The sequence below is a fragment of the Colossoma macropomum genome, unplaced genomic scaffold, assembly GCF_904425465.1.
Source record: "Colossoma macropomum unplaced genomic scaffold, Colossoma_macropomum, whole genome shotgun sequence".
NCBI lineage: Eukaryota > Metazoa > Chordata > Actinopteri > Characiformes > Serrasalmidae > Colossoma > Colossoma macropomum.
This window is the reverse complement of record NW_023494790.1, coordinates 25580199-25593282: the sequence shown is the minus strand read 5'-3', so window position 1 is coordinate 25593282 and position 13084 is coordinate 25580199. Positions and strand designations below refer to the sequence as shown.

The following is a 13084-nucleotide window of genomic DNA, read 5'->3' as shown; positions in this document are numbered from 1 at the left end:
GTGCGTTGCAAAAATGCCCCCAAAATAATGCAAATAAATGTACAGACTGTATTGTTTTGTTCTAAATGTAATAAACGCTTAAATATCCAAAAAAAAATAATTGTCAGTCTTTTATTTGTTAAGTAAGTTTATTATATTTGTTATTTATTGTCATTGATTAAGTTTATTCATTGTAAACTTGCTTTGTACATGTATCTGCAAAGCCTAGGAGGAATGTTTTTTTTCTAATCAAACAATTCAAGTGTGAATTGACACTTCACATACAATCTAACACCTGCATTGTGCTGATATTTGCTGCTTATTTGTAATGACAGTTTTCAGTTAATACAATAGTATACATTTACATGGTAAGATATTTGGATTACAGAAATATACACATACAAAAGAAGTTCCTCTCTGAGCAGACTGTGTGGTTCCTGTGTGAGGGACCAGATTAGACTTAATCCTATTAGAGGAAGTCTTCCTGGGTGAGCTATGACTTTGAAAAAGAAAAAGTCCTTACACATGCAAGACAATCTACCATGAAAGTATTTCTGTAAAAAAGCTGTGTGAGAAAGCTACAGATAGTTCCATATTACTCCCCTCTCTTGTTGTGACCGAATACTCGTCCACGTGCATAAACTAATGAAAACCTACTATATTGCTTTGAGAACAGAAAACAAAACATGTACAAAATGTATGCATTTCACCTTATTATTACCCTATCACATAATCCTGATGTATTACTTTTTAGCACTGTCAGTGCTACATACAAGCTAGAGTGAGCACAAAGACCAAGTTTGCTATGCATATAAGATAATAAACACAAAGTGTAATCTCAGATGGCCACAATTGGCCTGTAGTGCTGTAGATGGGCAGGAGAGGACAGCTATCCTCCCCTGCAGAGCAGCGGGGCCTTCTGTACTTGCTTAGACTCCTGGCCACAGGATTCAAAGTCTCTTAAACAACTGTGCCATTTAGGAGTCCCATAATATCAGACTTCTACTCTAAGTTTCTTCTTTAGTGAGACTCAGTTGACCTATATGACACAAATGGTTACTGATCTGTATCAAGAAGAAGAGTTAAGGCTTCAGCTAGTTCAGACCACATCATTAACATCTGGTTGTAGTATGAGGAGAATCTGAGAACTTGGGCAGGAGTTCTTAGGGCTTCTGCTTTACACTAGAAGGCCAAAGTTCTAAGACTGAGGAACATAGAGGAGATAGGGAGGTTAAAACTTTCTCAAGTAACTCCTCCCTCCTATCTAACTTTAGAAATTACATAAGAGGCAGGAGGAGTTTCAGGCATGGTCTTCCTCCCAAATCTCAGTTATTCCATAACATGCATCATAATAGTAGTAGTATAATAATAGTATCATAATATCATAATTTCTCCCCAGCCCCTTGGTACGGCCGTGATGGAAAGAACTTTCCACGGCTTCATGTGTCCAGTTTGTGCTACAGGCACCCACATATTTGAAGGGAGAAGGCAGATATAGATACAAAATGCACTCTTCAATACCAGATGGTCAGTTAAGGATAGAGAAGACAAAGCTTGAGTGCTTCAGCAGTGAGAACAGGGAAAGCTTGGTCTGAGTATGATGCGTATGAGCACTATCCTTGCTCAGCAGCTTCTGGGCAGTTCATCCATGCTCCAGGGTCCATGTCTGTTTTACCAGAATAAAGGAAATCATGCCTCTTTTATTGTCCAAAGAGACTCTCTCTCTCTCTTTGTCTCTCTCTGTTTGTCTGTCTTTGTGCTTCACCACAGTTCCAAGTTTTTGATGTTAGCAAATCCAGGATTCTCTCTGAGATTCCAGTAAGTTCCATTTGTCACCCATACGTCTCTACCAGCAGCATCAATAGATTTCCTGCATCAGATGAAAGAGAGAGAACACTCATTGGCATTTCAGTTTAGACTTTTTATCGAAAAATTAAGCAACGTGAGAAGTCGCCTAACCTGAAGAAGCGGGGGATATGCTCCTCCCCTCTCTTGGAAAGAATTTTTCTCCGCTCTCTTTGTTTTTCTTCCACTTCATCTTTCTTCTTGTCTGCTTCGTCCACCCTGCCTTCCTCCAGCATCCTAACCACAAAGATAAAGCATGAAGTTCAAATATGAGCAGCATAAACAGCAGTGCCCTCCACAACTAAGAGTGTCTAGGTGCTAAAAGAAATCTGTCAAGGTAGAAGGTAGAAAAGTTTCAACATCATACTTTGGCCTTCAGAGTGACCATAGTTTGACAGTCTCACCTCTGATCGGGACGCAAGCGTGAGTCTGTGGGGGGCAACAGAGGTTTGAGGTTAGGGGTCAGCTCATTCATTTCCATAGCAAAGTTGGAGAAGCCATAATAGAGGATGTAGTCCTTGGGCTGAGGGTCTGCAAAACAGCATGCACAGTAATAAATCATGATGATTAATGAACCCGTAAAATTCTGAAAGGTTTCTTCTTTTAAACAGCCAAAAGGAAAATGATTCAATTGGAGTTTTTTTTTCTCCACGGTGTCTAAGCAGATATTGACAAGCAAGCTCTCCCATTGGTTAACACTTCAGGAGCTGAACAGAAGTCCTAAAGTGTCAGACACCAACATAATTAGGAAGTCACAGTGGAATCAACCAATCACATTTTCATTTCCAATGTGTGGGCCAATTTAACAATAAACTGCTACAAAAACATGTATTAATATGTGTTACAAGCTTCAATTAAAACATGAAATATTTTTCACAAACTGTAAATGTCCTTGTTTAATCTAGAATGGCCAAAAAATGTTCATGTGAATTGCTGTTGACTTAGCGCTAACATACTACTAATATCCCATCGGGGTGGTAGCATTATCGCAGAGGTGTTTTCATCGTTTTTGACTCAGTTTTAAGTTTTGACATTTATGGCCCAAACTGAAGGCCAAGTTCTAGTTTTAGTTTGCTGTGTTATTTCAGATATACAAGGTTTTCTTACAACGGAACAAAATGCATCCTGTACACAACCTGTGTAGAATACAGCTTCAGAGTACTCAGGACTTGCCAGAGCCAGACTTGGAATGAATCTGCCAGCTGTGAAAAAGTTCTCTAAACTTAATCATGGTATTTTCTTATGCATATCTTTTCATCTTTTCTGATAGGCATGCTTGATCAGGAGGTACAAAGGTGGAGCCTCGTGGTTATGGCTTTGAGGTCACTTATCATGGCCCCAGAGCTCATGCCAGTTCTGATTATGAAATTAATCTATTACAATCACACAACCACTCTGTACTTACTTGGCTTCCAGATACACTGTGGGTTGGGCAGCGTATCACAGAAGATCCCTTCATGCCAAAATCCTCCAAATCGATGCACAACATTACCGCTCTGGTCAAGTACTTGACCTCGAACCTCATTTTTATTTGCATCTGAGCCCCAGTAGCGAGACTGAAGAGAGAGAGAGAGAGAGAGAGAGAGATGTGATAATTGAGTACATGGTGGATTTTCTTTCTAAAATATGAATCAACCCACAAGGTTAACAATGTATATGCAAAATATATGCTAATTACATTTACCTACCAAAATTATCAAAACTCAAATTCTCAAAGGTACTTGGGAACAAAATATCATATTTAAAAATGGCTCTCACCTTGACAAATGTGATCTTACAGATACAGACTGAGCTGTTGAGGTTGCGAATGGTGACCTCCCCATAGTGCTCTAGATAGCGCTGCTGACTGAGAACATTGTGAATGCACGTTACCACTTTATTCCACTCGTAGTGATCTCCATACCTAAGAGTACATCAAGGATTAGAGTCTTTCCTCCAGGAGTCTAAGCATCAAGACACTTTTAGTCCAGGTTTAAGGGTGGTGGATCCTCTTACCTTGATAAAGTAACATTGATCATTCCAGCTGGCATTATCTCCAAAGACTTTCCCCAGAATTTATTCTTCCACCTCTGGTCTGTATACAGTATAAAAGATCAATTCACCACAAAGTCACGTTTGCTTTAATAAAAAAAAGATAATAATAGACAAAATAAGAAAAGAAAATTCGCAGTAGAACACTGGTTCTCTGAGATGTGGGGAATGGTTTTATGGACTAATGAGTCTAAATCTGAGATCTTCAGAAGTAGCAAAAGGTTTGGGGATGTATAACAACATCCACAATTTGTGATTTGTTTTCAATTAAAAGCATCATGAATGCCGATAAATGCAAGCACATTTAAAAACATTATGCAGTATCCTCTGGAAAACTGTTGATAAGGAAGAAATTAATTCTACAGAAAGATAACGACCCCAAGCACACTGCTGAGAAGATCAAGACATACTTGTCAAACAAATAAGCTGCTGGTGTACTCAGAACAATGGACTGACCACCCTAGAGTCCAGATATGAATACATTTAGAATTACATGCATCATTAGAAAATGCAACTAAATTATGGAAAAATATCCCTGCAGATTTGTGAAAGATTCCTGCAAGTCTCCCAAATATTATATTGAATTTTTTTAAATTTTAAATTTTTTTAAATTTTAATTTTTTTTAAATTGAATTTTAAATGAAAGATTGGTCTCTGACTCTTACTCAGTAGTCTATTATTTATTGTGTAAACAATGTAAGTCGGTTACATTACCTACCCTGCCAGAAACAAAAGTTATCAGAGGAAGCATGGCAAGCAGAGATGGGTGGATGGTGGCAAACCTGTGAAGAGAATTGAAGTGAATGAGAAACAGCTCAGTAAGAGATTTCACTGCCCCAGGAACAGTTAAAATGATCACCTACTTGTTCACTGATGTAGCAGAAGCCTCTGTCCTCCCTTATACACTCAAATGTCTCCCCCAGAACTGGGTTAAAGGGCTTATAACGGTTACGGTATTGAGCTGTGGCATAGCCAGAAATAGCAAAGGCAGCAATGTAAACCTATACAGAGACAGAACATTTTGTTTAAAAACTAACATGTAAGCATCTATTTATTGCACATATTGACATATTAACACATAGGACCAGGTTTTGATCATGTATGTCAAACCATATGTCATGAATTTCCCTAAAACAATTAGTCATATAAGAGAGTTTTAAGTAATCATTACCATTCTCTGGTAAGGATCATCTGTCCGGTTTGCTATGTCCAGTAGTTCTGAGTACTCCAGCTCCTCACAAAGCCTCTGGAGCAGATTGACAGGCTCGTTCAGGGCTGCAGGCATAGACACACGTGACAGGTCCTTGCCAATGTTGTTATAAAGGATGGCCATGAGACCTACATGGCTGTTATTGGGACAGACTGCGGGCAGGGTTGTGCGGTGGCCTGTGTTCTGCAGGACTCGTTTGGACTTTGAATGTGCCTTGGAAAGGCTGGCCCGGTACTTTCGTGTTGCTGTTGCTGCAGGTTACATAAATTACAACATAACAATACATGCCTGACCAAGACACAAAATGAAAGCGTTATCATGATTCATTAAATACAATCATCACATTAAGACTAATTACTAACCATGACCCTCATCAGGCTCTGAGTTACTAGAGGCATCACTCAGACCTGACTCATCTGATGCCTCAGTGGAGCTTGCACAGATGTCATCACATGCATCAAAATACTCTGCCATTGAATCCGCTACTGAGGGTGGTCGGCCAGAGGAACGCCGTCCAGATTCAGACTGAAGAACAGGGAGAAAAATATACATGGTCAGTGAGAGTGACACTCAAACACTTTGAAAAAGGCTAGCGAAGAGTTAGTGTAGAATGTAGAAGTTCATTTAAACTGCCCAAGCAGGTGAAACCCAGCCACCTGTAAAGAGATGGAAGCACAAACAGCAACTTACAATTAGCTTGATTATAAACACACCTTTCTCTGTCTCACAGTGTGGTAGGATTCCTCAGAGGTGTCAGAGCACTCTGACCTTGCGTGGATTTGTGTTTGACGGGACTGCACATCCAACTGAACATATGCACACATATAGTCCACACGGTAAGGAATGACAAAAAAGTGTACACCTTGCATAAACAGTATGTTGTACAAATAGACTTTTGCATTTTCCCATTTTCCCATTATAATTTTTTTTAAAGCATTAATGTTATGAACCTTTTATTTTTATGTAACCCTTATATTGCTGCTGTTGGAACAAAACCCTGTATCTCCAAAATGATAACTTAACACAACACTCAAATGTAAAAGCTACGGCGGTTGATAATAAGCAAGTGGACCCACATCTAATTGTTAATTTCCATTCTATAATTTGCACACAAGCATTTACTCAAAATAGAAAAAACAATACTCTAATACTTCAAATAATTTTGGAACAATACTTATGGTCAGATGAAACAAAAATAGAATTCTTTGGCAATAATTCAGCTCATCAAGAAGGATTGTGTGTACGATCCCAAGAACACCATCCGCACAGTGAAGTATGGAGGTGGGGGGCATCATTATATGGGGCTGCAAAAAGTACTGGATCATTACACATCATTAAAGGAAACATGATGGGAGTGATGTACCAATGAGGACATTTTAATCTCATTAGTCAAGAAATCTGGGGAGAATTTGTCAAAAGATGATGTTTCAACAAGACATTGACCTTAAACGTGCAACCAAACTTACTATAACTATATATAATATTAAATAACTAAAACAAAACTGTCTGAAAATGTTATTCCTAAAGGAACTGTTGGGGCATGGCGAATTTAAAATGGAATAAAGTATCCTCCTCTGAGTCAGGATAGGAAAGCAGTGTCTTTCTTTTCTGGAATCAGAATGCTGAGAAAGTGTTTCCTCGACTATTCTTTGAAAAACATGGCAGTGCAGGTAATTACCTTTACTTAATTTACTTTCTTTGGAAAGCTTTGGACTGTGGATATCTTCTGGCAGTCTCACCTCAGTTAGGGTGGAACACAGGCTGCTGATCTGAGCGGAAGTGTTCTGGCGGAGCTCTCCACTGGTCCATGATTCTTGTAGCCGTTGGCGCTCCTGAGACAGAGCTTCAAGCACTGACCTCAGAGAAGCATGCACTGTGAGGAAAAGAGGACAAACTATTTATTACCTCCTTTAGTTTAGGGATTACCTGCACTCTTTTTATGGACAAGCATCACATCAGTCTTGGTGTGCGAAAGCCTTATAGAAACCTCTACAAGAGACATGATAAAAAATTAATCTGTAATTAAATACAGTATTGTCTCACTGAAGTGGGATACAACAGGCTTAACCATTGATAAGGTCCTTCTGGGTGATATCTTGCCATCTTTTAACATTTCCTGCACTCAGTATGTTGGTTAGTGTCCTATTGTTCCTCACCTCTTTGGGACACAGCACAGATGTCCTGGTGGAGCTTCCTGCTCTCAGAAGAGCTGTAGGCTGGAGGAGCCAGCTGGGAGTAGACATAATCAGGGATGGAGGGCGCAGAGGTGCCCAGGTGGGACGAAACACTCAAGTGGCTGGATGATAACTGGAGGAGAAAAGACAACACAGAAAAAATGGGTAAAGCATGAAGCATAGTTCTGGGGCAAGGTTGTATCTTAGATTGAATTACGTTTACCCATATTTCTTTCTTTAACTTCACAAAGAACATCATATAGAGCAATTCCAAGTGGAGAACATAGAGAAAGCCAAGCAGCAACCTGAGGCTAAACTAGCTCTCTAAAAGCATGTGCCTACTAATTGAGAAAAGGGGCCATAAACCAGTGGAGCTAATTTTGTGTTTAGGGAATTTCATTCATCCAGAAAATTTGATTGTAGGGGACAATTTAATACCTATTTCATTTCTGTAAAAATGATAAATTTTTGTCTAGGTTGAGCTGTTGGAATCAAAGTGGTGTCTTGTATTGACTCACCGATTTAGTAATCCTACGCAGTGGCTTAATGTAAAAAAGGAATTCACTACATTACTGAGAGTTCTACTTCTCTACACTCAACTGACACAGCATAAAAAAGGTTTCTACAGCAATTAACACAAAGTGGCAGACAAAGATACCTAACCAAAGAAAGAAACCAAACTTTATGAAGGGAGAAGACAGAATAAACCCATTGGGTGTGGTGTCCCATTGGGCAAATGTTAATATTAATTCAGAAAGTAAAGGCAATCAAAGAGCTGGCTCACCATTCCTAGAGCCTCAACCCGAGAAAGTGTGCGAGAGTGGCCCCAAATTCTGCCACATTTCTTCTTAGGCTTTTCAAGTGAAAGATTCTGCAGATTAAGTACACAATCAGAGACTCCTTTGTAGTCACTGTGATTTAAAAACCAAACAACAGGCCAGCAAGACTGTGTGAATACTATGAAGATTGTGCTTCCACCACTCACCTGCATGCTGATGATCCTCTGAAGTTCTCCATTGCTAAAAGCCTGGCCTGATTCAAGGCAGTGCAGTTTCTGGACTAGTCGGTTCAGATCATTCAAATCTATCTGACAGCGGTTCAGTTCTGGACAGCAACACAGAGAATACAGCAAAGTGAGCTTTACCCTCAGGTTCTAAGTTAGATAGATTTTCAGTCTGTCCAATGCAAATGAAACAAAAAACTGTGGTGAATGGGATGTCCTCTTCAGTAGAGAGCAAAATGGACAAGGTTAGCCAGATAAAGAGTGCCAGCACACCAATTTGGCAATACTTTGGATTCCAAGTAAATAAATATGGAGAAAACTGGATATCACCAACTTTACATGCCATATGCAAAAAACATCATTAGACTGAAAAAAACAAAATAAACCTATAAGATAGCAGAAACTTTAGGAGTGGCAAAATCAACAATTTGGTACATTCTTAAAAAGAAGGAATGCACTGGTGAGCTCAGAAAAGACACCAAAAGGCCTGGAAGGCTACAGAAGACAATTAAAGTGGTCATCGTAAAAATCTTTATGTGGTGAAGAAAAACCCCTTCGTGATATCTTGTCAAGTCATAGACATTTTAGAGGAGGTTGGCTTAACATTGTCAAAGTCTACAATCAAGATACACCTTCATCAACGTAAATACAAGGATTTACCTCAAAATGCAAACCATTTGTAACATTGAAGAACAAAAAGGCCAGATTAGATTTTGCTAGAAGACATCTAAAAAATCTAAAAAGCCTGCTCAGTTCTGGAATCAGATTCTTTGGACAGATGAAACCACATCATCTGTCAAACATGGTGGAGGCAGTGTTACGGCATTGGCATGTATGGCTGCCAATGAAACTGGGGTACTGGTGTTTACTGATGATGTGACTGCTTAGGTTCAGTTAAATGCTATAAACTTGATAGGACAGCACTTCACAGTACAGTTGGATAATGACCCAAAGCGTACTCCGAAAGCAACCCAAGAGCTTCTTACAGCAAAGAAACAGAATGTTTTCTATAATGGCTGAGTCAGTCACTTGACCTCAACCCAACTGAGCATGCTTTTCACTTACTAAACACAAAACTGAAGGCAGAGAGACCCACAAAAAAGCAGCAACTGAAGTGGCTGCAGTAAAAGCCTAAACAGAGAAAACAGGGTATATGTGGCATGTGGTATCCTATAGCTCAAATGAGATCACAATAACAAAGTTTATTGCTGTAATTATGTAGAAGATAACTTTATTTTTTTTAATTTACATTCTCTTCCAAGCTTAATGTACATTTTTCATATCTTATTCTTTTACTTATGTAAGTTTGAGCACAGTCGAAATTGCTTTTTCATAATTCTCAATGCTTTACACTGTTGCCTAAACAGGTGACAGATCATGTTTGCAATAAATACAGAGAGTAGGCTCATAAATAAAGGTAAGGAACATGTTTGTCACAACTGAATAACTGAACAGAAATTGGACAATCCACTCATTTAAGAAAATAATCAACACTGTAATGGTTTTAAGAAATGAAGGCCAGTTTATAGCGAGATCACTTACAACTGTCAAACTGGGCAAAGACCATCAAGTAATTTGAAGGAAATGGCACTCAAGAGCGTTAAAGTGTTAAAGTAACTAAATTAAAGTCAGAGCAAATCACAGACACTGGACGATGGTCTAATGTCAGTCTTCTGGATCTTATGGAGTCAAAAACTAAAATACTGGGTCCATCCAAGTTCTGCATATGCGTTTCCCAAATTGAAGTATGAAGAAAGTGACAGAGATGATGTTAAGCAGGTTCAAGGCATGTCATTCTGCCAGGAGTACAATCAGTTGGACACTCCTTCATTATTCAACAGGGTATTAACCTGAAATACATCTTCAAGTTCTGTCAAGTCAAGTGCTGTCTGATGAAGAAGGAAAACAAAAGACAGCTGAAACTAGTGCCCTGGCCTGTCCAGTCTCTAAACTGCAGATCCATAGTAGTATTTTCATTACAAAATGATTTACAATTACACAAACACATACAGTGTAAGACACTGTCATATTTGATTGAGTTTTCCAGCAAGTGTACATAAACATTTGTGAACTTCTACTGAGAGAAAAATACCTTGAGTGCAGCTGTCTGGGTCCTGAGCCTGCTGCAGCCAGGCAGACACTTTCCCATTGACACCAGGATTAGCAGAGGGCAGATCTGTACTCTGAGCAGCCACATCAGCCAGGTAAGAGCCAGATATGCTATGATACTGTAAAGGATCAGATTTTACGAAGACACTTCATACAATTCAAACACCGTATTAATGTTTTACAGGACTAGATATAGTGCTCAAAAGTAGTCTTGGGACACTCTCTCAATACAATTCATGCCTTGTTCATTTATTACTATACAAGCTAATGTTGTCATTTACTCATTTGTATCCATCAAGTTTCAACAACCAACAATGACAACCAAATTATTAAATAAAACTTAAAATGATCCCAGTAATTAACTGAACACTCCTTATAACTTCAATATGAATGGGTGAAGCTAAACTGCTGTAGGTTGAATAGGTGGATAACGGTAAATGTACTGATTTTATTTTTTAACAAAAAACAGTGAACTCGAAACGACAGATTTGCGGCTAAGTTTCAATATTTGAACTGAGGAGTGAACTGTATGTTTTAAAACTATAACCACATTTATAATCTCAATTAGTATGTGAGAAAATAAAAGCACTCTGACATCTTGTTCTCCCGTGACTGAGTTTACTTTGCTTTCAGCATCTACTATAACAGGGAGGAATATGAAGTGCTTTCTGAGAGGTGATGCCTCAAAGTCAGTTTTCCATAGTGCCTATTTAAGATCACAAACTAGCTTACAGGTCTTACCACTGACAAGTGAATGCAGTACTAAACTATACTTCTTTACAAGAGAGATAAAGCAGTTAATAGGTCTCAAACAGGCTTACCACATCTTGCATGGCACCATTCCTCTGAACTACGCTGCTGCCATGAGACAGAGCATGCAGGAAGCCATTGTGAACATGTGCTGCCTCGTTCTTCTTATAAATGCGATGGGCACTCAGTTTGGTCACCCAAATGTAGAACAAGTCATGGCTTTTTGTCTTGATAAGAATCAGGAAGAAAAAAAAAACAAAATCATAAAACTTTCATGATTAGAGTGGTTTACTTATAGTGCTTAGAATAGCATTGTAGCACAGATTTCATTAGCTCGAACAACTTACCTTGATGTGATAGAGGTTGTCTCCTGTATCTAAGTCTATACGTCTTGCTTTTCTGTTTACTGACATCACTGCAAGACTGACATCCATCGACCCACTTAACTTCCCCTTAGAACTCTAGAGTTGTCAGGTAAACATAAATATAATATAAAATAAGTATAAAGAATAAGGTGTGTTGAACAATAACAAATTCCATTTATAATGCAATTTTCCTAAACTCAAAGCCCTAAAAACCAATGGTTAAAACAATATAGAACAAAATATAAAATGAAATGTCAAATGTCCATGACAGTTAATCAAGAGAGTTAAACTTTATAAAATTAAAAAATAAAAAATTTATCATCAATCATTAAAGTTAATGGAAAAAACTCACTTTTCAGGAACTTTTAAAGACATGCTAAGGTAGGACTATTCTTAATAGTGTCGGGTAGATCCCTACAAGAAAATGTTCTCATGACATACCATCAACGCTAGGTGACATTGTTTTTTTTCTGACATTGTGTCATGACACTTTCTGAGGGTAATAATACATAATAATATCATAATTTTATGATAATATTACATAGCTTGCCAAGTCAGGCTGTTTGAACAGCTTTTTCTGAGGGGCCCTAGGTAAAGTGAAGTTAATTTTACCACAATTTAATACCAATTTTACCAAGATTTAAGCTTATAAATATATCATCAATATTGTGTCAGGGTTCCAGTTGTTATAATATTCTGTTCTGTCAGTGCAGTCATTACAAGCTGTAGTTGTCATGTAGTCTTATGAACACTACCCAACAATGAAGAATTACCAAAAAATAGTGTCCTACTTACATCATATTGACTTCTTGAATATCGGAGGATGCCTTTGTCCAGCACAAAGTATCTCTGGAAAAGACAGCACAGTTTTAGAAACATCAACTACAATGACTGTCTAACTAATACAAGTCAGTCATGAGATTTACTAACCTTGTGCCAGCCTTTCAGGGGCCATTTCCTCCTCTTCATCAGGTAGCCTTCACAAATGCCTGGGGGACTCATATCCTGCGTGGTCTCTCCACTAGGACCCATATCTGCCTGCAGATCATCCATTATCTCCCAGTCCTTTATGTTCTGAAGGTTAGACCATAAGAAAAGAAGCACTTGTAACTATTATAACCTAGTAGGATTTCCACAGCAGGAGGTGGAGTATGCTAAATAACATTATTGTCTAATCTAATTCACAGCTTGGTACAGCTTTGTTGATCAGTTCTGTTTATCGGACAGATAAAACCACCCTAGAGCATGTGTATGTGGTAATGAAGAGCAAAGCGCATTTGTGGAACTTGTTAAGACTTGTTTGGCTTTTGACTTTTTAATTGGAGATTTAGAAGTTGTCCAACAGGTTTATTATGCTCAATGAGACAGAACTTAAAGGCGTGTTTACTCTTCTGTTCTTACAAAATCACTGAAACATGGTGAAAAATCAGTTACATATCACACATAGTTGTCGGTAAAGATGCTGCAGGAACGCACCTGTCGTGAGTGTCGAGAGGACGCAGTGCTGCTGCTCCTGGAGTGTGTGGGTTTATGCCATCCAGCAGGTGACCTGTCCAGTCCACTCGTCTGTGACTGGCTGTGGTCTAGCATGGATCCATAGGGCTCCATGTTGAAGCTG

At 38.7% G+C, this 13084-nt stretch overlaps 1 protein-coding gene across 1 annotated transcript; it reads right to left on the bottom strand.

Moving 5' to 3' along the window:
- Positions 1-201: 201 nt before the first annotated feature.
- On the bottom strand, positions 202-12716 carry osbpl7 (oxysterol binding protein-like 7). Its single transcript, XM_036571740.1, has 20 exons — positions 12397-12716; positions 12262-12315; positions 11449-11562; positions 11173-11328; positions 10335-10470; positions 8225-8343; positions 8024-8110; positions 7222-7372; positions 6805-6938; positions 5779-5871; positions 5428-5590; positions 5027-5316; positions 4719-4856; positions 4574-4637; positions 3820-3898; positions 3583-3727; positions 3230-3380; positions 2229-2355; positions 1939-2061; positions 202-1849 (listed from the first exon to the last, which is right to left on the bottom strand). Exons 1-20 carry the CDS (start codon positions 12517-12519, stop codon positions 1741-1743), a joined length of 2556 nt encoding a protein of 851 aa, XP_036427633.1. The 5' UTR covers positions 12520-12716; the 3' UTR covers positions 202-1740.
- Between the last annotated feature and the right edge of the window lie 368 nt (positions 12717-13084).